Source organism: Rhynchophorus ferrugineus, unplaced genomic scaffold, assembly GCF_030347505.1.
Source record: "Rhynchophorus ferrugineus isolate W39M unplaced genomic scaffold, kcgeb_rfMv2 rfM6, whole genome shotgun sequence".
NCBI classification, from domain to species: domain Eukaryota; kingdom Metazoa; phylum Arthropoda; class Insecta; order Coleoptera; family Curculionidae; genus Rhynchophorus; species Rhynchophorus ferrugineus.
The window spans coordinates 18,314,283-18,341,053 of record NW_027472585.1 but is presented as its reverse complement, the minus strand read 5'-3'; the positions used below and the strand labels follow the sequence as shown (position 1 = coordinate 18,341,053).

At 32.5% G+C, this 26,771-nt stretch overlaps 1 protein-coding gene across 2 annotated transcripts in view; it reads left to right on the top strand.

The window, feature by feature from the left end:
* The first annotated feature begins 395 nt into the window (after nt 1-395).
* The window catches only part of LOC143197895 (uncharacterized), a 124,493-nt gene continuing 98,117 nt past the window's right edge, over nt 396-26,771 (top strand). For both annotated transcript variants that reach the window (XM_076406690.1, XM_076406691.1), the window contains exon 1: nt 396-2,179. In XM_076406690.1, coding sequence (XP_076262805.1) covers nt 523-2,179 — 1,657 coding nt within the window. In that variant the 5' untranslated portion in view covers nt 396-522. The remainder of the gene's footprint in view (nt 2,180-26,771) is intronic.

Genomic DNA, 26,771 nt, shown 5'->3' with positions numbered 1-26,771 from the left:
TACTAAAAAAAAATCAGAAGAAATCCCAGCGATCGAAAATTATAATAAGGAAAATTGCGAATTTATTAAATTCTTGAATGATATCCATTTTTATATCACATTTGTGACAGTAATAAAAATATATGTCGTTTAATTAATTTGCTTTTTTTTAAATGAACAAATCGTCTAGACATTTTATATAAAAAAAAGCCTAAACAAATCCAAATGTATCTCTAATGGAACTATAACGATTTTTCAGTGAACAGGACATGGGAGTCATCTTCCGATATCAAAATCCGTCCGTCTATCTCGCCGGTTAATCGAGACGAACCCGAATAACGCGAAGAAACCGAGAGAAAGAGAGAGAGGGAATGAGAGCCGAGGTAAGAAGAAACAGAAAAAAAAACCGAAACCCAAGCGAGGCAAAAAAAATGAGACTCGATTTCGGTAAAATTCGTCAGTGTGTCTCATCCGAACGTACCACCGTTCATCGTACCATATCTCTTCGGCGTCCGCTTCACCGCCAACCGATCGCCATTTAGTATGGCTCGAACTTTTGCCCGTATCGTTGCGATAGCGACCTGCGTCGCGCTATCGCTCACCGCCGAAGACCGCCAAGCGCGCTCGGGCGATCTGGATCGAGGGCCTCCTCCAGTCTTCGACGGTTCCGTCCGGTACCGCGGCCAGAATCGATTCGTTTTCCTAGACGGTAGACAGCCGGCAAACAGTTACGGCTCGGTCCGATCCCTAGGGAACGTGCCGGTGGGAAACAGTGACGTTAGCCGGCAAGTCGGTACCGCGTACAGTGATGGTGGCGTTGCGGGTAGTTCCCATTTTTTTCACCCGTCCGAGCGGACGTCCCAAGCATCCACGTTCCAGGTGGTCGTCGATCCCCAGAACCAGAAACAACAGCTGTTCAATAATATCCATCTCAATCGAACTCAAGGCGACACCATCCTCACGTACTTCAGCAATCTGAGGCACAAAGTCCCCGCGAACTATCAACCTGCGGACACCAACACCAGACAGATGCGAACCGGTGACAGGATCAGTCAGATTTCCTTCGATCAGACCGAGGAGGAATCACTGGCTCTGAAACGACGCATTGAAATGAGCACCGAGTTTTTCCTGGTGCCGTCCACCAGCACCCCGTCCACGACCACGGCGACCGTTCACGTGACCAAGGCCGTGAACCCGGCGGATCACGAGAAAATCGCAGGTATATTCAGGAACGAGGTGTGGGTGGTACCGATTTTGGCTCTGTCGTCGATTACGATGATTCTCATCGCTAGCTTCGAAGTGTTTGTTCTGTGCAAGGCCTGGAGGACCACTCCAAGCCGAAGACATTTATTTTTAGGACAGATGCTGTTGCTGGGACTGTTCTCTTGTGCTGGACTGGCGTCGATTTTCGCCGCGTCGCCCAGTCAGTTTACTTGCGGTCTGATGAGGTTTGGTACCGGCGTGGCTTACGCCATAGTTTTCGCTTCACTATTAGTAAAATGCGTTTTCCTCATAAGTCTAAATGGAGGAGTTTACCTCCCGGCTCCCTACCAGGGACTTCTCCTGATGTTCGCTATATTAATTCAGGTAGCCATCGCCATACAGTGGTTGTTAACTAGTCCTCCCCAAGTGGATATGATCACCATCGAGCAGGTGGTGTATCAGAATCGAAACAGGCTGCTGGTGACCGCCGCGGACATATCCACCAGCCACAACATACCTCTGTGTCGTACCTCGTACATCGACATGCTGTTCTCCCTCATCTACGTAATATTCCTGATAATATTCGTGACGGTACTTGCAGTGAAATCGCGTGGCATCAGAGACAATTACCGCGAAGCCACCTATATCGGACTATCAGTCGGTTGCAGCATCCCGATCTGGCTCATCTGGATAATAAGTGGTTTGGTAGTCAGCGAGAGACACAAGGACGCTTGCATAGCCTTCGGACTAGTTATTTTATCAATTATGGTGTTCCTCATCATGTTCATGCCGAAGGGACGACAACTGGCGGCCATGGGCAAGGAGGGCGTGTACGTGGAGGACCGAGAAGAACGTTTCAGTTCGCTCAGCCGAGCCGGATCGGGATATTCGCCCTCCTTCTTCCACTTCAAACCAATCAAACAAGGAATCAACCACAATACTTCTCATAAGCATCAGCACATCACTACATTAGGAGGTGGAGGAGGCGGCACTGGAGGTAAGGCTTAGTATATCAAGACAACTTATTTATTTAATTATGTGAATTTATTTTTAATTGGAACACACCAATGTTGTAGTATTTGTATGTGAGAGACTGTTTCTGTAGAATTCTTGTGACCGAAAACTATTTTCAGTTTACTAATAATTATTATTTAATCAACAATTTATTCTAATCAATATTGAGATTAATTATATAATATACACTATATTAAACAATAAATAAATTGGATGAAACTGAAATTTGTTAAGAAACGATAGTAAATAGGACTATTGCCTTTTCGAATCATTATATAAAGAAAATAAAATACGAACGAGATGCAGAAAAGTGAAAGTGGTGGGATAGGTCACTGAAAAGGCGAAGAACCGCGGAGAATTACCATTATTTGTTTTTGCTAAATCATTAAAGTTAATTCGGATTTTTGGTGATTGTGAGTCTTGTTATTTCAGCAGTTTAATTATCTAGCATCACAATTATTTATAACACAGATTTTTTACTACATATGACTTGTGCTGATCAAAATACTAGTTGTGGTATTTAATTTTAAGTTATTTTAACTAGGTGGTAGTATATTATGATCTGATTATCTCTCAGAAATAAAATATAAAATATAAAAAGACTGGACTGTCCAAGATAAATAGAGCTTTAAGAATGTTTGGAAATAAGGAACCGGTACATAAATGTGAAACGATTACTGAAACTACAAAATCATTACAAATTGATGGAATAACAGTTTGAAAGCATTAGGAATAATTCAATATGGCAGCAGATTAATTTATCATATGATTTTAAGTTATGCGAATAATTAATTCCTTGAACGGTAGCAAAGGACAGGTTTTTTTCAACGAGTCAACACTTATAGTAAAACGAGCTTAACAAAAATAAATGCCTAAGATTTGAAGATTTCTGCAGCTTTGTATTTGGTGAATTAAGTTGATATTTGATATTTTTGCGTTGTTTAACATGAACAAAATGTGAGATTATTTTCCTAAATGATTTTAAAGCAAATAAAAAAGGTTTTATTTAATCCCCACGCGCCTTATTTTCCCAACATTGTATTTCAGAGTATCACTTATTCTCATTTATGTTCATTATATCATTAAGTATAATTTCAGCTCTTATAAAGGTACTAATGAGTAACTATAAAATGAATAAAATGAATGAAATGAAGTAATAAATAATGAACCTATTTTCACAATACCAATCACAAGAAATTATAGGTTAGTCTAGTAGAGTCAACTACATGGTCAGCAAAATAATGTATTTATGATCACAAAGTCTTGCTGTCCATATATAGTGTGTTACGAAGTGTTAAAAATATATGAAACTGTTACTGCAGATGTCTACCGACGTTAATTAAACAAATTGAGCGACTTGTCGTTGGAGGAAAGACCAGTAGCGCAACGATCATAAAGTTATTCTGTCACATATCCATCTACCTCCCAAACAAACTTTAATTTTAACGACGAACCTAATGGTCTTCTATAATTAAACGACACCCCGCCGATTATTTTTTGTACAAGAATTTTTTGACATGTGTGATTAGACAAAAGTCTGAGAGAACTAATTCCTGTGACCTGAGAATAACGTAACATTAATACAATTCGTATTTTTATTTTCTGATTTTCATAATATTTTTTTCAACTCTTCTCGAAAATTCAACCCATTAATGCTTACACTGCCGAAGACTTTTAGTGTTTTTCACGGGTTATCTGTTAATGTATTTTGATCAGCGATATTTATTGATGAATCGTTGGTATTAACTTAACTACTAGATTCGACATTTTGCCAAATAAAATAACAACATTTAGTTTTATTGAGTGATTCAAGTCCATAAACAATTTTTAGAAACTTTAGTATTATTGTATTGAAGCTCTACCATTTTCCAAATATCGGTATTGGTTTCAAGTATATAAAAGTGCTGATTTCTATGTCAATGTAAACGGCCTGCAGTAGTAAATAAATTTGGAAAAAATTAATTGCTAGACTTTTTGGACAAAAACCCAGCTCAAATTCTCAAAGATAGCTTAGTGTATGTCTAATTATACATTTCCATGTAATAGGAAATATAAAAGATGGACACAAAGTAGTTATCACGTGAATTGGCAGAAAACGGTACTTCAACATTATGGTTTCATTGCCTGTAAGGTAATAAACAAGAGTTTTATATGGTGATTTGTCACTGGTAATAAAAAATGAATCTATTTTCACACTATCAATCACAAGAAATTATAAATTAATCTAGTAGAGTTAACTACATGGTCAGCAAAATAAAGAATTTATGGCCACAAAGTCTTACTGTCCATATATAGTGTGTTACGCATTTTTAAAAATATATGAAACTGTCACTGCAGTTTACCGACGTTAATTAAACAAATTGAGCGACGTGTTGTTGGAGGAAAGACCAGTAGCTCAACGATCACAAAGTTATTCTGTCACATATCCATCTACCTCGCAAACAAACTTAAATTTAACGACGAACCTACTGGTCTTCTCTAATTAAACGAAAAAAAGGAAAAACAGCGGCAATTTATTCTAAAACATTATAAAGACCTTCCAGTAATTCTTCTCACAAACTGCTCACCACCGTTTTTCCTAGCAATTTGTTTCGCTACATTTTTGCGTAATATATTACCCAACAACAAAAGTTAATAACCAATGTTAACGTTACGGTTCAATTTCTTTACGCACAAATTTACCCACGGTCACGGTAGAACTAAATCAAGGAAAAACAAACACCTTATGTTTTAACCATTTAAGTCTCGCTACCAGCTGAACACATACGACCTTCAAACTCCACTCTTAATAACAAATAATTAAATCCATAAATCATATCGAAACCTAAGTGAACGAAAAAAAAGCGAACGAGCGACGAATAATATTATTAAAGGAAAAAACATAACGGAATTGAATTAAATCAATTGAGCATAAACAAAAAAAAACCGTATATCGGATACAAAATGTACACGTATAATCCTGCGGATAGGCATTTACATTTAATGATAGCGAATGGTATTAACCTTATTTATTAAAGTTGAAAATTATACTAATTAGGTTTTAATAATGTTTAAAATATTTCTGTTTTTGCCGCATAGGTGGTCATTATGGAGAAATTTTTTCAAGGTTGTTCTCTTTAAATTCAACGACCGATTTAGAAGAGTTTCCATTTTTTTAATTCAATGTCTTGTTGGAAATTAATCCAAAACTCTGTCTCTCTCCCTTTCCTCTCCTCCTTTCCTCTCTATCAATGATTTTCTGCGATTTTGTTTTAGAACTGAATATAAATCGTTTTGCTAATCTGTTAGGATCTTGAATAACACATATTATTTTTGTAAATATTTTACTATAAAAGATAGCAGTGAAAGTAGCGTTGATTTTTTTCATCTTATCTTCATTATTTACCTAGTGACTTGAAAAATTTTGCTTCGTTTCTATATCCATATTATTTTCAGGATATAAATTAGGTATTTTGAAAATTGGTAAATTGTGATCAGCGATATCTAGTGGTGAAAATTTAAAGTATAAATGTAAATAACAATGTTAAGCAATCTGATCTAAATGTTAAATTCTATTTTCACATTTCTTTACATGAAACAATAGTTTTAGATTTAATGTTGTTGAGCTGTTGAAAGTATACGGACGTTAGCTATGAAATGCTCAGTTGTGTTTTAATATTGATTGCTTTTGTTGTTTGATTTGATAAAATCTGTTACCGAAATCTATCAAATAGTTTTGGAAAGTTATGATAATGGTGCTGCGTCATATCTCAGTTATCGACTCTGGTTTCAATAATTTTAAGGTGATGATTTTTATGTTAATGGAAGTACTGAATATAGATGATAATGAACTATAAGATTTATTAGACGACTCAAACTCTTAAACTCTCAACAAAATTTATAAAAATTTCATACGAATTGGCTGAAAACACCATTTCGTAACGTTTCAACATTATGCTTTCATTGTTTGTAAGCAAATAACATGTCGGTGGTGCATTATTTTTTTTAAATTATTTAATTAATACATTGTTACTAATCGTTTCCGTCTAACCTACAATTTGTCTTTATGATAACTTAAATCTAGGTATATAATTAGGAGGACCCATCGGACCTAACTCAGTCTCTGGTGAAATAATGTTTATACATGTCATTGTTGAATTTTTTAATATATGCATCTCACTGCACAACACTACACAAAATCAGATGGTTTGTTTCTTTCGAGTCTGTGTCCTGTTCTGGTGGTATCCAAAAGTTGCAATATTTCAATATTAGTTAATGGAGTCTTTCCTCATGCCCCCTTGCAATTCTCTTGATTTCTTGACTGACTGTGGGTATCTAAAGGCCTCGATATAGATAATCAGTCCTGTAGTATTTGGGTGCACCCACAATACCTCTCAGGACTTTGTTCTGGAAAATTTGTATTTTATTAATGTTACTCTTTGCAGAACATCCCCATAATTGAACTCCGTATGTCCATATGGGTTTCAATATTTGCTTATATAATAGCAATTTATTATGTACTGATAATTGTGAGTTTCTTCCAATTAGTCAGTACATTTTCCCATATTTTAATTCCAGTTCTTTTCTTTTCTTCTTTATATGTTTCTTCCAGCGAAGTTTAGCATCGAGATTCATTCCGAGATATTTAGCGTAGTTGCTATATGGAATGATAGTGTTATTTAATGTTATTGGTGCGTGTACGATCTGTTTATAGGTGAACTGCACATTTACAGATTTACTTTCATTAATTCTTATTTTCCAAGCTTGTGTCCTATTATTTATATTGTCACTTGCCTGTTGCAATTTTCGTGAGGCTTCTTCACTATTGTCTCCTCTCTGGTGCATTATGAATGATATGGTGACTTGGTATATTGGTGACAATCTTAAGGGTAATCTAGGCGATTCACGGCCATAAAGTCTTGCTGTGTTAATGATGGAGTCAGCTAAGCTTAGTGTATTACGAGGTGCTAAAAAAGAATCAAAATATTGCCGCAGAGGTCTACCGACAGTTAGTTTAGCACATACGAATTTTCATTTGTTTGAATTAATAATCTTGGTGAACAAATGCACTCATGGCAAACTATACACAAGCGCATATACTTTGTTTTGTAACTGGTTTTAAAAAATTTACTCTAGTAGATTTGTATTTATATATTTTTCCGCGATGGAGAAATTTAGCCCTATGGAATTAAAAAGTAATAATCAAACATGTTACAGTAGTAGTCAAAGATAGTAAAATGGAAATTATCATTAATTTTTTATGGAATTTTTTAAATTAAACGCTAATTAAAATGCACATTTTAATAATCGAGTGTTGAAATTTTGGTAAGTAAAATTGAGAAACCTTTGAAAATAAATGTCAGTCATATTCTATTAGAAAATTTTATTACAAATCTTTAAAAAACGGAGTGAAAAATACCGTATTTATATAGAGATTATATTGATATATTATATATGATTGATATGTTTATATCAAGCCAATGCACCATAATTACATAAAGATATCATATTGAAAAATTTTTAGACAAAGTCCATAAACCATATTAACATAAAGACTTGATATTATCTAATATTATTTAATATTATTAACCTACTATTATTTATAAAAAGTCGAGAAATGATATTTCTATAGGTAATTAATCTATCTCAAAGCAAAATCTTCTTATTGCACACCATCAGACTTTTCATCTGAAAGAAGTCATCAGGTAATACATCATTATTTTTTCAAAACAATAATTTATTTACTTATGGTCTTTTATAAAAACATATTATTTGTTGTTATAAAATATGTTGTTTGTTTCACCCCTCCACCTTCAGAGTAGTAGTCATTAGATCGTTAGGGTGTCATTGATGATTAATATTATATTTTTTGTTTATTTATTCAATTACTGGTAAATTTAATTTTATAAAGTATCGTTCTCCAATATTCTTGCATCGTACAAAATCCTATCTAATTTTTTCGATTATCCTAATTTAACTTTCATCAGCACTGCCTCAACTACTACCTAGCTACTAGCAACTTCACCTGTAAAAGAAAAATTAAATCGTTACTAAAATACATCATGATTGAAGCCAATGTTTAATTTTAATCAGTTACCGTAATCTTTGCCACTATTTTTGATGGATTGATTATCTTTTAATTGACGTATTGTACATGTACTAAGCTCAAACGAATGGATGGTTAATTACGACAAAATGTGTATAAAAATTGTAACTAATTTTAATATTACTTCTAGTACAAATGTATATTATTTCTCTCATACCCTTTTTAAAATTTTTAATTGAATATAAACAATAATTATCTTCTTTGCTTCTTATATGCAGTTTTGAGATATGCAGCTATACCAGAGTGAAATGTTGGCATATGTTGACTTCTATTTGATATCCAAAATGTTTTTTTACATGTTTGGCGGTTAATATCCCACTATAAAAAGAATTGATGGTTTTTGGTTATTTTAAAATTATTAAAATTAACCTTACATTCCGTACTTACCTTCGTTCTTTCATATTTTAGAACCAATGTATGTTATAATACTAAGAATAACAAAACAGTTTAATTATTATTGATATATTATGTTGATTTATAATATATTATTCAAATCGCAAATGTCCGTTTAGATCTTGATAATTTTTGATTATATTTTAATATTTCATTTCAAACAATAATGAAAATAAGAAGTTCAATTTTCAATCATTTTGATTTTTATCTTTTAAATCGATTTCCAATTGAGCAAAACTTCTTACTATTCTTCAATAATTGGTCATTAGTCATAAATCTATTTACTACTTATCTATATATCTATATAAATAGTATTATTAGACATTGGGTGTTTTTAAATTGTATTATATTTTGAAAAGGTTTTCGTTCATTTATTCAAAACACATTTTAGTTCAAAACACATTTTAGGAAAATGAACGGTTTTTTAAATAATTTTAATATCACAGAAACCATTTACTATCGATAGCTGTTAAACTTTGTTATAACTTTATAACAATTATTTCAATTGCCTGCCGACTTAGTTGGCGCAGTGGTCAAGGCGACCGGTTGCGGTTTTCTTACTGATGCGATTTACGGGTTCGAATCCTCCTGGGGTATGGGTGTGCTGTATATTTGTGATTTGCTACTGTAAATGTCTTTATAGGTGTGAGAACAACAGTGGGAAATTCGTCAAGGAATAAGCATCCTAGTCACCCCAGTAACAATGCTGGGTAAAACCGGATGTCTTCTGAGATGGTGTCTAAGTTGTTCACTGGCCAGTCGGTAGGCTTAATGTAAAGGACCGCGGTTTAAAACCTACGTCAAACAGAGTCGATAAATCCTCGTTGGTAAAAAGAAGACTTTTAAAATACATTAAAAAAATCATAATAATTAGAAATTTAATTTAGTGAACCTTTCTATTGTATTAGGCATTTTGTTATAAATTAATTAAAGCTTTTTATTCACTTCTTATATTCTTTATTAATTATGATTATTTTATTTAAAAAAGTTAAGAATGTGTTATTGAGATTATTAACTATTTCTTCACTATTTCCCCTATATTTAATATTTTAATAAAAAAATACTAAATATTTTCTTTGCTTCTTCGTCATTATTATTATCCGGATATTTGATTGCTTAATGTCAGTGTTCAGAAATATGTCATTAAATTGTTTATATTCATTTCTTTCTTAGATTTCTCTTTTTTATAATTATATTTTTTATGGGTTAGGCCACGGGCCTTGATATTAAGCCTATCTTCTTATGAGTAGTCAACTTCATCTTTATTCAGACGATATCGAGCTTTAGTCAGTCTGGATACTGTTGCGATTAGGGTTATTGTCTCTTAAGTTTTATATGTATTTATTTATATACTATTACATTTAAGGACTAGTAAATTGATAGTAAAGCACGTTTCATATATTAAGATATTGTTAGAAAACATTATGACGTTTTTGCCGGCTTAGTTGGCGCATTGGTAAAGGTGACAGGATGATTCTCGTATTGCTGCAATGCTCGCGGGTTCGAATCCTGCTGAGTCATGGTTGTAACTTTATGTTTAATATTGGTGATTGTCCTAGGCAAGAGAGCAAAATCCGACAAAGCAAAATGATCCCAGTCACGCCAGTAACAAGGCTGGGTAAGACCGGATATGTTCTGGTATGATTTCAAAGTTGGTCAGTCGGTAGGCCTAATACTGAGGACCGTGGTTCCGAGCCTACGTTAAACTGTAGGTCCAGTCGAGATATACGAGATATATCGTTGGTAAAAAAGGGACTTTAAAATCTATTTAAAAAAAATAAGGCGTTTTCATCTACAAGTATGTTTATTTTATCTACAAGTCATAGCTTATTGCAGTGTGAATTCTATTTTTGGTGAAATCGGGCTATGGAATCTTACGAAATGGTTCCAAATCTTCGCCTTCACGCATTTTCCCTTCGCTTTTGTGTCGTAAATATCTTCAACACTGAAATTAAAACTGTTGAAGCCTTTAAATCAATATATGCGTATTATTCTCGTGAGAACATCGATATTATGTATATTAAAAAAAGCGCAGTGAGATAAAATTAGTCATTTAATAGAAAACAAATCGTTTAATTCTCTGGAAAATTATGAATAATGAATTCCAAGCTTCTTTGCTGGTAGAAACCGTTATATAGCAACATCATCTATTGTAAAACAGCGAGAATTTATTCGAAATCCCAATTGATTGAAATTTATTAAAATGTTCAAATAAATGCAAACAAAAACACATAACATTCTGATATAAATTCCGATTTAAAAGCAAAATCAACCGGTGTTGAATATTTATTCGTTTTTTGTTGTTTTTAATTAAATTTTTAATTTGGATTGTTGTTAGTATTCATATGGTTCGAAGAAATTATGATGGGAACGGTTTTGGACAGGAGCTGATTGATTAGAAAAAAATCACGACCAAAAAAAACTGTTGGTATTAAAAGTTTTTCATGACGGGACTTTTCAAAGAAATGTTACCGACGTGAGCGTCGAGTTGAGGTGTTTGACATGACGATATCAGGATGCAGAACTCATTAATTAACGTTGGGGTTTGAACATATACATTTTTTCTCGATTTTAATTAAGATTTCAATTTAAATTTGATTTAAATTTTACAAGAATTTTTTTGGTTTAAAATAACTATTGTTTATAATCAGTAAAGTAATTTTATTTCAATCAAACTCTTTGCCTGTCTGTTAGGTTCTACCATCTTGACTCTATGATTAACCGTCCGGATAATGACCGGGCACCCGGGTATCCATTTCAATCCACAGGTAAAATATATTAACTTTATCTTAAATTTTTTTATGGCCGTTTGGATCCTCAAAATTGAAGTAATTTGACACCCATTTTTCGTCAAATTTTATTTAATTTAATCAATCAATTAATTAATAAAAGTTATTATCAAACTTGATCGTTCGTTCAATATCCAGGTACCCGGGTACCCACTAAGATTAATGTATATGAACGACGGGTTTATACACACTTAAGAGACTGCTTATTAAAGTATTTAGTTAATTTGACTTTTAAAATGATATTAGACAATATATTTTGTAATTACTGTAAACAATAATTAAACAATAATTCTTATTATAAACAATAACAAAAATAGTAAGTAAGAAATATATAACTCCGTTATAATTTATTTTATTAATATCGTTTTCCATTCTTCTACTATTTACTTACATTATTTTATTTATGATACAGAGCCATATAAAAATTGAAGTACATTAAATTATTTCGTACATTGTCGTGGCTATAATACAGCGTTCGTCACAAATAGGGTTCTCACATACCGAACATATTTTTCCAGTTTTGCAGCGTTTTTAAAATTCACTTTGGAGACATTCATAGCATACATCAGTAATCTTTTTCCTCCCAGTTGAATCGAGCTGCGTCTGAGGTGTCAATGATACAGATGATGTTCGCTGATGCGCATTCGGTTTGATAGCTCGATTTAATCTCCACTTTCGTTGAGAAATGCCTCATAATTTGTGCATTACTTGAACAAATTTCAACGAATGGAGTACATAGCTCTCTGTCCAGTTTTCAATAAAATAATCGTCGTTCATACGATTTTTTAACAATCATTTTATTATTCTCATAATACAGAATATATGATGCAAGGCAGGCAATATCGAGAATGTTGTAAAAAAATGCTAGAGGCCACCTTTGAGTTGATCTTTTTGTTGTATATCTACCAAGCATTTTATCCATCGTGTCTACTCCAGCTTTAGACCAGTTATTAAACTCAATAATTTCGGGTTTTTTCTTTGTACTATCACTAATTTTAGCTTCATGATGCATTGATGATAGCATAATTACTACCTTGTTTTTTTTTGGCATATAACTACATAGAGTAACTGTTTCATGAAAGCCAAATACAGTGGATAATTCTTTTCGCGTTTTTGATACAGCCATTGCTGGTGGAATGTATGCTTTATTATTCTTCAAAGTGTCAACAATTGTCAAGTTCCGAGATAGTACAAATTTTGCCAGTGGAAGGGTAGTGAAGAAATTATCCATTGTAATGTTTCTACCTCTATACGGTGCTACCAAGTCTTTGACAACTCTTTCACCAACGGTTTTCTCACGACCATCTTTCGATTTTCTAGTGTAAAGCTGTCCTGTAAGTGGATACGAATTTTCAGCAATACATATCCACCATACTTTAATTACATATTTAGCTGGCTTTGACGGAATATACTGAGTGAGTCTAGATCGACCTCGATATGGATAAAGTTGCTCGTCAATTGTCAAGTATTTTGTTGGCTTATAATGTTTTGCTAAATTACTATACAACATTGTCCAAATGTCTCTATCTTCTCCAAGCGCTGAGCTAGAGTATTGGTATCATATTGACTTGCACATCGGCCACGCTATAGGTGGGTAACCGGGTACCCGGTAATTGAACGAATGGTGAAAGTTTGATCAGTGACCGGACGGTTAAACAGTCGTAACAGATAAACCAATGTTCAGCAAGTATTTTGCTTTCTTGTTGGGGCACAAAATACTATACAAAGTGCAAAAGGCAAATAACTGAAGAACATCTATTCGGAATATCATGAAACAATTTAATGATATTACAAATTATAGAAAATATGTAAATACGGTGTGCTGCCCCAACAGCGCATTTCCAATTTATTTAAGAAGATGAAGATAGCAACTATATAAAACAGTAACAGTTTTTGGTAAATATTCAGCCATTAAAAGTTTCAATATCATTTGGTTAAATAATGTTTGTTCTTTCTAAATATTTCGTAGAATCTTGAGACACTTACCTATATGTTTCCTTTTATTGATTTGTATTTGATTTCGTCTTCAAATACAATTAAAAAAACTACATTTTGTAACAATTATTTTGAGTTTGTATGAAAAAGGGAATGAACATTGACGTTTTGACGACAATTTGTTTTATTAAAGCAATTTTTTTGTATTAACATTCATAATTTAATTAAAAAATGATGTTCATATTATTAAAGTGCTAATGTAGATTTACAGAATGTTGAAAATTTAAGTTATTTTATCTTCGTATCGATTGTGTATCTCAAAACATTCTTAATTATTAACACCACAACTAATTCAAACAACTGATGAACATATACACAAAACTCATAAGTTTTCATTAAATATCAAACAATTGATTTTCGGGAAATATTAATATTCCTTATTCTATAATTATGTGTAAGGATATAACTTACTTCATCTGCTTCATTAGTATTTTAGGAAATCATTTAGGACTAGTTTTTAGATAATTTTCTGCATTTGGATCCCTTCAACTTTAGTCAGGTACATGAAACGCTCCAAAGTAAGTTTGAAGGCATGCGGTGACGCTATATCGATTAATCAATAGAGAAAATGTTTCAGAGTTGCAACTATAAATAGACATTAATAGAATTATTGTAGATTTGTCTAATCTCATAAACGCGTCACGTGATCAGGCCTATAAGACGTTTTGTAATCAGTGTCTTGAAAGAAGGGAGAAAAGCAAAACCATTTCCAGGACATTGGTTTGGGTTATATTTTATCATATAAAAATTAAATAAAAATATGTTGTTTACAAAGTAACTTATCCATTTATTCAATTCTGATTAAAAAATCTAATTTCGATGCCGCATTTTTCCGCCAATTTTTTCGTAAATCTTGAAAGGTTGAAACTTTTCCCCCGAACAATAACCGAAACTGATGTTAACGATTGGATTAAACGTACCATTCAAGATTGAAATCATACGGTTTAGGCTGAACGAGCCACGATCTAACTACGACCAGAAAACTGAGTTATTAAAAAGAAAGTTAATTACGCGGTGGCCGAAATATCTATGGCAATTTTCAGGATAATTAAAAAACGGAATCGTTATCTTTACGGGCGCTTTAAAATTGAAATTCCTTTAACTGTTCTTCGTTAATTTAATGAGCCTTCATTGAACATTGTTTGCCACAACGATGTATAAGATTGGCATATTTTAATGATTAAAATCAGACTTTATATATATATATATATATATATACATATATGTTAAAGTTTCCTTATTACCAACGAGGGTTTATCCTACTCTTTATTATATGCCCTAGTTCTTATTCTTACTGCACTTACTGTAGCATACATCATTGAAAAATAAATTTAACTAACGATATTATTTCCAATACTAGTTAGGCTATTACTATTTGAAATGTAATTCGTCATAATGCGATTGCGAAATTGTAATATTTAAGATAATTAATGGAATTGAATATTGAAAAACTTGCTCATTATTAAAATTAACTTAATATATCAATTGAAAAGTCCCCGGCCTGCCATAGTAAAACACATTTTTTTGGCAATTTTTTTTATTCAACATAATTCCCTTCAAGGATGATGCACTGATTATAGCGACCCTGCAACTTCTCGATACCATTTAGCCTCAATTTCGGCGATCACATCTTCATTCGACGAAAATTTCTTCCCAGTGAGCGTTCTTGAGATCTGAGAACAGGAAAAAGTCGGTGGGGGCCAGATCCGGAGAATACGGTGGATAAGGAAGCAATTCGAAGCCCAATTTATAGATTTTTGCCATCGATTTCACTGAGTTGTGACACGGTGCATTGTCTTGGTGAAGCAGCACTTTCTTTTCCTTCAAATGTGACCGTTTTTCGGTGATTTCCTCTTTCAAACGGTCTAATAACGCTATGTAATAGTCGCTGTTGTTGGTATTTCCTTTTTCAAGGTAGTCAATGAAAATTATACCATGCGCATCCCAATTTTTTATCAATATTTTATCAACACGCTAAATTCATTTTTATCCATTTTTTCACAATAACAAAAATTGCTTCACTCAAAATACAATAATTCACAAACTAATGATCCGACAGCTGTCAAATTTATACACATCTTTTGAGGGTTAAAGCTAATTAAAAAACAGATAGATTTAATTCTAGTAGCTCTATCTGTGTGTCAGGGTGGGAACGTTTCAATTGACCTGTTATATCAGTCAAAATCATCTGGTATCAAGTCTGTTGGTTTTAAACCAGGTATATTGATTATCATTGTTACATAACAAGCATCTCTGTACTTCGTTATTACTTGAGAATAATGAATTTAATTACTTGTTGATTTAGGTTTTATACCAGAAAACTTTTTCTTACTTTCTAGTATGTGCCAAAGTGCCAAAAAAATGAATGAAATTCAATTAAACTAGTCGTATCTATTTGATTAGTTTATATTCTTCTTATTCATTGCTAGTTTCCGTAACATATTTTTTTCTCATTGTACTACAATTTTTTATATTATCTTGAACATTGGCGAATTGTTTCTTTTATGTAGAATTTAGAATGGATATAACCAATTTTGAAAAATTATTTCGCCACATTTCTACATATTTCATAGTATTTGTTTCATTGCACTCGAGGGTTTTTATTGTTATAAGTCTTGTTGATGCATATTTCAAAGATCATGTGTTGTAATTATGCATTTTAATGTGCACTGTTGGTATGCAATTCCTCAATTTAGAAACACATCGGTAAAATCTCCAAACAAGTTGTTTATCTTGGTTTTAATGTAGTGAAAAAAGAGAAATGTGGTTAAATCTTTCAAGGCGAGATATAGCTTCAACATCGGTAATTTATTTCTGCGAAAATCACTTTGATGTTAGTATTTGCTATTTTTACTACCTTTACTACTATAAATATAACATCGGGGTGAATAACACTGTCTATAAAATTTGGGGTTAGGTTTAATTTTTGTTATATATATGAGGGCATGTGATCTTATAAATCGGTTAGGCTGTTCTTAAAATAAACTTCAAAATTACAATTTATGCATTTTATTTACTTAAATTATTATTATATTTATTTTGGTATTTTGTTTAGTGTAGGTATTTTGGTACAATAACAAGAGCAGTTTTTAAATTTAAACATCAAACATCCAACATGAAATGTATATAATATAAAATTTCTTATAGTTAGTATATAGCGTTATCTAAAATTAACCTTTTGGTAGCTCTATCAAATATATTATATCTGGGTTTAAAAATTATCATAAAAGCTTGAATCAAAGCCTGTTAAATATAATCCGGATAAATTTGCCTTGATTAAGCTCTTTGGGTTTGTTTTTCGTGTTGTTAGCAGAATAAAAAACTTAATGTTGCACACATAATCCAAATATAATCGAAGCAGGTCAAAAAGAATTGTGAAAATGTAGAGTAAAATAGGGAATATAGCAACATCGATTTCAAAGGTCACAATCTAACAACCAATATGCGTAGTCGCACGGTGATTGTAGTATCTTAGAGCGTGTATATATGGATATGTGTCGTAAAGTACTTGTGACATTCCCACTGGCAAAGTATTTACAATTAGAAATGTCCATTGAATATACATGGTCATGTTACCAGTACCTATGGGTAATATGGCAACATCAATTTATAATTAGAAATTCGGAAAATACAGCGTTCTAAAAAAGTCTCAAATTTACTAAAATAATCTGTAATTTACAATTAAAATTAAATAAATGTAAAAAAATTGATATAAGATAATAACTACTAAAAATGACCTACTTTAAGCTATTTTATTCTTATTAGCTATTTTTAGCGCCTTTCTTTGTCACAACATTTCTAGATTATTATACAGCTAGAATCTTGATTTATCAAAGTTGATTATTTTCTGTTGGTTATTCAACCATCTCTAGCAATTCAAAATATTTAGCAAAATCTAGTCTTGTTATTCCCTTAGCTCTAACGGTTGAAAATCCTTGAGCTATATGTACTGCAAGCTCAGGATGTCTTTTCATAAATGACAGAAACCAGTCTTGTTCTGCCATTTTTTCTGATTATTAAAAGTATGGGCAATATTTTGTTGTGTAGAAAAAGAGTATGCAAGTATTTTGATGTCACAAGATGATGAAGCAAAGCCGTGCGATGCCAAGATAGACAGCTCTGCTGGCCTCGAGGAACTTTATTTAAATTTCCTTATTCTTTTCTTGTCGTTAAATCTCTAACTGGAACTTTATAAATTCGACTTGAATTAGATTAAAACTCTACCATTAAGGACATTGCCAACTGCATTCTGAAGGCCTTCTTCTGAATAACACTGGCCACTTGGGGATTTCATCGTATATAAGAACGTGGCATTTTTGTTATATCTATTATATCTAAAACAATAAGAGAATGTATAAATGGTTCGATCTGTTTCACTAATAAAATTTTTGAAGTAATATGACGCACTACCACTTTAATGAGGTATATTACCCCGAAGAGCAAGAAAACAATTTAAAGTAAAATTCGGCGACTTCTTTTTAAACATAGTAAACGCTACATATGGTAAAAGTTAGGCAGTTAGGATATTTAAATCGGATCAATAATGCTTGATTCAAAAATCTCTTATCAAATTTGACTCAATAAAATTTTTTGGAGTTTACTCTTACCGGTTTTATGGCACAATTCACCAGTATTAATAAAAGAAAATGAGGAACCAGAGACATGCTTCATTGTATAAAAGATAACAGGTGACTATTGCTGCGTCGGCGTCAACCTTCCGTAGGAATTAGAATAAGACTGAGGCGTATTACCCGATGCGGTATAGGGATGGAAAGATTTCTTAAAGAATCGATTAAATTAAATAATAAAATTACAGACATCCAAATATAAATAAAGAAAAAGAGAAAAATAAAATTATAGGTTTGAAGGTTATAAATATAAATATAATATATAATAAATAATTATATATCAAGTGCTTTCCACGTTGGTGACACTAGACATAGATCCGTTGTTTACTTTTTTTTAATAAATCCACACGGCGCTTGGCGCAATTTTAATAAATATATTGACAATAAATAATATTTAGTACAGTCGGCTTGGTTGACGCAGCGGTAAAGGCGGCAGGACGGTCCTCCTACTGTTGCGATAGTCGCGGGTTCAAATCCTACTGGGACATGGTCACAAACTTATGTTTGTGATTGTTTAACATTTGTGTTTGTCCGTAGACAATAGTGGAAAGAAAATGATACAGTCACGCCAGTAACCAGGTTGGGTAAGGCCGGATGTCTTCTGGGATGATTTCTAAGTTGGCCAGTCGGTAAGCTTAATGCCGAGCATCGTGGTTTGTAGCCCACGTTATACTATAGATATATAGGACACATAAACCGTCGTTGGTAAAAGGCGGTTTTAAAATATATGTAAAACAAATGTTTAGTATAAATAAATATGAAACAATAATTAAATTTATAATGTGTGACTTTTTATCGTAAGCTTTGTTATGATCGTATGTAGAACTTGAAACTAGTCACTTAACTGTAAAATCGAATGTCAAGAATCAATTCTTGATGGACTTCAGGAATTAAAGCCCGATTCCCAAAAATCGACTAATTTAAGAAAAAACTCGATTTTCAAGTAGAATCTGAATCGAGTTTACCATCCCTAATGAAGCATATTCCCCGTTTTACTCTGTATTATACTGAATGCATGAATGTTATGAAATGTTGATAAATTTAGATTTAACTGCAGCTTTCGAATAGAGCTTTCGACATCAAGAGCATCTTGATTAGTCACTCGCTTCATATGTCAACGCTTTCTTTTCAGCCAATCGAATTTATATTGCTTTGCATTTTCTGAGAAATTTAAGCCACATTACCCTTATTAGCATTAAATGAAGCTGCAACACGCTAAAAATTACTTGCAATAAAATCGCAGCACCTTCACTAATGTTTTGAAGAATTTTGTAGACATGTGACAACAGGGTAGACCAGTACCAACAAAAACGACTGAATCGGTTACATGTTTCGACGCATCAATCAACATTCTGTCTCCTTTAACTAGAAGAGTTTAACTAGTAAAATGAGAAGGCAAGATTTGCTCCTTGTTTAAAACGATTTTCACATATCTACAAGCTGCATTTGGTAGAACATTAGACGTCATGTATGATGTGCATTTGGCTGTTTCATTGGAAAGACTATATATTATAATTCTTCTGCTCGCCTCTGCGGTACTGAAGACTTCCTAAATGGATTAATCAATTTTGATGAAACTTTTTGTGAATGTATTTAGATTAGATTTAGATTCATAATCTCGGTAGATGATGCTGATAAAAAATATTTTAAACGTTTTTTGATTATTAGAACATATCATAGTAAAATCACCAATTGGGTGTTACTTGAGTATCATGTAGTATTTGTGTCAATGTCGAAATAAATTATTCCAACAAAACAAAAAGCCAACGTTCGGGCAGGACAACGTTTGTTGGGTCCGCTATCATTTCTAGGATATAAAAATACATAAATCCGTACGTTATATAGATGTTTGTTCGTTTGTTAATGTTGAACGATAAACGTTAATGAGTCACGGAAGAAATATGCATGTAATATCGTCGAGAGAAAGAGAGAGAGAGACAGGGCGTTCTAAATCAGTGATGTGCCATACCGAGAACTGAGCGGACATTTGCTGAACTTCGCCGGTTCATTAAAAACCAGTTCTTTTCGTCGTATTGAAACATGCCTGGCTAAATTGATTTTCAACTGATTAAGCCAACGTTTCCTCCATTATAGTTTCGTAATGTCGGATTAGGGACGGGCGAGTGGATGGGTAATGCGCAAACTTAATAAAGGCAGAAATTGGCTAGATTAAACTGCGAGCGTTCGGCCTTAGCAGCAGCCGGAGCAGCACACCGAGATGGAGAGAAAAAGGAAACGGACTCGGAGCGCAAAAACCGCAATTGGAATTACGAATCTACGAAGGATATTTGACCGGGTTAATAGTCTCCGCTAATCAAACCGTTCCTGATACCATCCTGTTTGTATTTTTTCAGTTTTCAGTGGTTTTAGGAATACATATGAATGTAATAATGTTTTATGGTTTATTAGGTAACTTACCACTAATTTATTTTAATATTCTAATCTTTAGATTAAAAAGTTTAGAATTTCGACATCGCGTCTTGTTTCCTGATTATAAGGGAAAATCTGGAAAAGTTTAAACGACTTTATTTACAACAAAATTTATTAATTACAAAGATCAAACGGGTATAATAATACTGTTAGTGATGATAACTTTCGCACGGTCAAAGTGGAATCAACTGTGCGCTCTTTTAACCAAGCATTTAAATATTCTTTTTAATGAAGACTGTGTTTATGGGAGGGATATATCGCATTTTTCCTCATTACAAATAAATGTTTCTCCCTTGGGTACTTTGTGCTGAGAAAAAAGGCTGGCGTAACTCTTGTTAACTCTTGCAACCGGATTAGTAATTATATTTAGGGAGAGAAAGAGCTATCCACTGATGATTTTCTTACCTCGATAAAAAATATAGGTGCAAAAATTCTCTGAAATTCACGTTTCCTATGGATTTCCAAGCTCAATATGCTTCTCGATATATAAAAGGGTTGAAATGTTAACGTGTTCCGTCTGGCTTTTGGCGTCTCACTCTCGTTATATTGTCGTTCACGGCCTTCATGCCAAACCTTATCGAAAGCTTGTGCTATATCTAAGAATATAGCTGAGGATACTTTTTTACTTTCGTAGGCTCTTTCAATAACATCTGTTATTCTGTGGTACTTGTCAATTATTGAGTGCTTGTTAATAAACCCAAACCGGCTTTTTCTCTCTATAAGTAGATTATTTTGATAAGAGTTTTTTAATATTATTAACTATCATTGAACTGTATATTCAATTTCTAATAGCAGACGATTGACAAAAAAGCAAAAATTGTCCCACCCTGTGAAATTAATATCAGTTTAAATTAATAGATATCTATTGATATTTTTGCTGGTAACTGTAAAAGGAAAAAAGCGATACCATGGCGTCAATCGAACAGAGAAAAAACTCAAAGTATTACCAACATATAAGTAGTACACGTATTAAATCATCCGGTATGATGGGATTATTAGTTATTGCCTTTTTTATACCGAACCAGACATTCGCTTCATTACCTTATTACGCTGTTGATGATGGTTCAACATGTTGTTATCTAATATGAAATATTTTATAGTCCTTTTAAGGGTGCACGCCACTTTATAATATCGCCTAATTGATTTTTTTTTGTACGTCCACACGTCTAAATAATATTTTACATCGGTCGCTAGATATTTCCTTGCGCTTTACACGTGTTTGATCGTGATGCGAAATAGCTTTATTAAGATCTCCGTATATTCCGTTTCTCTTTGGTTTTCAAACGTTGGACTCTTCTAATGCACGAATACCTCGAAGGTGAACGCATCAATATCTATTTATGGAGAATAAGCACATTAAAAAATAGTTTATTAATTAATATGATTAATAACTTTATTAGATACATTAATAGGACTTTCATTTCTACGACTGAATGCGTTTTCTATTAGTAGATTTGCTTTAATTATAACATATAGTAGGGTGTTCGGCACAATCGGTCAACCGGCTTTATATTCTTAAAATTTATTTTATTTTTAGTGTTCCAAGTTTGATAGTTTTCGGAAGGTCTACAAACTCGTTTCTCATGAAGTATACATTCTGAAGTATGATGAGAAATAGAGGTCGAGTGATCTGAATATTGAAACAATGGCAATAGCTATGTTTTTTATGGGAAATGTATAAAGCGAATTGAAAAATTTTATAAAATTTTATGGGTACGGGTGCGTTATTTTCAAGGAAAATAACTGGATGCTCATCTTCCGCAAACTGCTTCTTTTTAACCGACTTCAAAAAAGGAGGAGGTTATCTTTGTTCGGCTATATATATTATATTTTAATGTATGTTCGCCGATTTTTCCGTCAATTATGAACCGATTTTCAAAATACTTTTTTATTCGAAAGAGTGTATGAGTTGCTCCTTTTGGAACTAAGTAGGGACCTGATGGAGAAGGGAAGGGAAATCGAGGGAAAACCTGTCCAAGGCACTTTCATTGTTTTCACATATTTTTTATCTAAAATAATCAGATATTTGTATATAATGTTATTGCTAAACTGATGTGATGAAAAATCGGAAGTAGTTCAGTGTAGAAGCCAATCTGCTTTTTAAGCATTAACCATATCATATGAGAAGTCGTAGAAATGTGGTGGGCAACTGTTTCTACCGTGTAATAGTTAGAACGTTAAGCTCACAGGCGGAGGTCGCGGTTTCGGTTCAAAAGAGGTCAGCATTTTTTTTTTCTAGTTTGGTTGGAATATTTGTCAAATCGCCTAGACTAGATAGCGGGTCCCAAGACCTGAAACATTCCTTATTTTTAGAGCCGAGCACTTAAACAAGACAAAAATATTAATATAATTTTATGGCATAAACACAAAATTAATTAGGAACAAAACAAATCAAATTTAATATAATTGTTTAGACACGGTACCGACTTTAAATTGATTTTTATTTAGTTATACAATGATTATTACGAACATATTTTATTTTAAAACATTTTTTTTGTGTTAGATGTCTAAGTTTAATTATCGATTACTTTTTAGTGAGTTCTTTTCTTTCGTTCTATTTTAATTTGAAGTGTTAGGTTATGTAAAAATATATAACTACTCCAGTCCAGCCTATTAATCGGCATAAGAATTTTCACGAATAACAGATTTTTAATGTACTACCAGGCAAACAGCCACTTCTTGGGGAATGAATAAAACCGATGCAAGAAAACATTATTTGTACAGGTCCGCATGAGTCCATTATATTGTATGAACACATTTTTTATATTCGGATAACATTCAAGAACGGCTTTTTGGTGTGATAGTTTAGGATGCTGACTGATGCTGACTGATGTCTGAGGTTGATCGCTATTCGCAAAACTAATAAAATCATCATCTTCTATACTGTTACTTGTGTTACTCCCAGGCATTATTTCATGTTTTCTGTTATTGGCGTCTGAGGCATAAACTGTAATATTTCAAATACTTTGCTTCTTATACTTTGTGACGATTTCTCGCAACCAAAGCATTTTGTAACTAATGCGAGGGTTATATGACCCTTGATGATATTTTCTTCTTTCTCTACTTTCTAAACTCTCTTTTGGTTGTGATACAATAACAGCAAAATTCCTCATATTGCAATCCTGTAGCTGATTAATACACAAAATCTTGAAAATAACCATGTAAGAATGAAAGTGACCATTGACAAGATACTTGACAATTTGACGTACAATACAGGGCTAGCCAGTTTGCTCACGAAAGCTATCCAGCATTATATTCTGCAGAAAGTTTCCATTAATAAAATCGCTAAATGCATTTATATTCAAAGATCTTTGAACCTATAAAGTACTTGAAATACTAACTACAAAATAACTCAGCTCCAGGAATTTGAAATACTTATTGCATATATATTTTATATTTAATATATATTTTGTATTTTATAATTTAATAAAGCATGAGATACACATTCGATTTCATTTATTTTGTTCGATTTGCACAAAAAGAAGAACAGACAGAAACACATACAGAAGAATCAGTGGTATCAATAGTATTAACGTATTAATTTAAAACATGATTTTACAAATTAACCATACAATTTTACTAATTCTTAAAATATTCTGGTTCTAATTATGATATAAACGAAAACATTATCTCTATCTATAGGATGGACATCTCTCAATGTTTTATCTATTATATCAATATTGTGTGTAAGAAATGACTTAATTAAGGCATTCAATCGTCGGTTTTAAAATATCGGTCTATCTTTATGCACGAATGCTCCCTTTTCAAATACATAAATGTATAAAATTATGCAGATTCTAGTCATAAAAAACAGTTTAGCAATTAATACCATTAATTTATTTATTAATTGTATTAATTAACGTATAAAGAAAATTTTTTGATACATACTAACAGCGATAACTAAGATTTAGCGATTACTTGTTAAAAAACACTTTATCTCACCGTTTAATCGATAGTGACATTCCTCATTTGTTTTTATACAACTTTAAAGCCGCCCATTTACATATCCTGTCACGCCGTTCTATCGGGATGTCATCCAGTGAATTTTCCTCGACGTCATAAAATCAACGGTCGTTTAAATTTAAATTCAATAAAGTAAACCCGGTGATAGTCTTCATTCATTAAAATACAGTAAACTTGTTTTTTTTAACAAGAAGTAGCAGTGTTCGATGTAAATAATATATTTTTATAATATCTGATAGTTGTTTAAACCGCGAATAATTCTTTCTCAGTATTAAACTAAGTAAAATATTTTTCGGCAAATAACTGACTAAATATATTTTGTAGTCGATTGCTCTGTTTTATTATGGAAATGAGTAATTTATTTTTAACTCACGTTATAGTTTGAAATATAAAGAAAAATATTGATTTATTTTACAGAACTTTTTCATTAATAGTTCAAATAGTAATTTGCTCTATTAATAGCTATTTTATATTATTTTGGAGACAAATGAACCTAAACCATATTAGTAATTAACCGTAATAAGTAATCTTCGTTATATTTTGTGATTTATGCTTTTGTATTAATCGCTATTTTCAGTTCTCGGATTAAACGCACTTATAGCAATTGAGGGCTTCCTCATCTTTGACATATTTTCGTTAATTATTCTTCATCAATTATTTTGAAATATTAAATTTTCAGTGACATTTGATGACTTCCATTCTGCTAGGAATAAGATAGGCTATTAATTTATATGTAAAAATTATATATAAGTTGTTTAAGAAAATACTTTACTTGGACCTCAGAACTTTCGATACCTTCATATGTCTCGAATAAGATCATTCAATCGGGTACAGCTCGATCAATGCAGTGATTTACAATAATTTGCCTCGAAACTAATATAAATCAATCGACAGGGTTTACTGAGCTCTTCTAATATACAATTTTGATTTACACTTTACAGTTTTTGAGGCTAATGGAACCTGGTTAAATATATCGCCTTGGAATGGACCGAATAGTATACTAACAATTTTGGCGTTTCAGTCACAGGTTCTCTCTTATTCATTAGCATATCATATTTTATGATTTGCAATCTTTAACCTTTTGTTATTTGGAACAGTAAAAGTAGAAGTTGTAGCTCGTTTTCCCCCTTCAATCAATCTCATAATGTGTCACACTGTTTACAATAATTTTGCAATCTATATATGCAACCCATTCTGATCCTGATTTTTATAAGAAAACAAAGCCTATATAAATTGTCTTCACAATAGTTATGAACTACAGATGTTGAAAATTTTAATTCATCATAGTTCATGGATTTTCTTTCATCTCTACATTTGGGTCAAAAATTCTTCAATATTGTCAACATATATCTTATTTAGGTGGTCACAGAAGACATTGCTGATCTACCGACCACAAAATTACCGCTGTGGTAGCATATACAGATGACGCAGCAATCTTAACCCACGAGGATCGATGGTTCGAGGAGACTCCAAATACATCTTAATATAAGGCATCTAGGTACATCTAAACCGACGTCCTAACTTGAAAGAAGCACCTTAAACTAAATCAAATATTTCAGCTCGTCGAATGCAAAACCAAGTCACCCTCAGGATAACAATATATGTCTGTATAAAACAATATTTAGGCCTATTTGGCCCTACGGAATCCTACAATAGGGCTATTATTCAACGGTTTCAATACAAAGAATTGTGAGCTACAGTTGATATTCTCGAACTTATAACGAAAATGTCAGTGATACGTACTTTAAAAGGACGTTATTGTACCCAATGCACCAGTCAGTTAAATGTGAATGATAACAGTGAAGTACGTGAATTAAAAATTTACCATTCATTTGTTTAATGGTTACCTTAGAACAAGATAAAAATCCTGCATTAGACAAGCTTTGCAGAATGTTAATTTACAAATTAATGTTTTACTACTGTTCTGTTGTACTTACATTAATAGATAGTCAAGGTGAGTACAGAATTAGTATGTACAAAATTGACTTTATGTTTGACTGATAAACCAATTGTTTTGATTTTATGGTAGGTCGTGTTAAGTGTATCTTCCGACTAACCAGTACAGTTGCTTGACTCTGCACTGTTTCTTGTTTAACATGATGTTTTCCATTTACCATAGAGATGGATTCCGAGGTATTTAGCTGATTTTGCTTGAGGAATCAGGCATCCGTCAAGTGATATAATTTGGTTTTTATCATTTCGCCGCAATGGAAAATTAACAGGGGCAAATGTGGAGCAATTAAACTGTATTTTCCAGACTTTAGTCAATTCTTAGACCCTGTTTTTCTACAG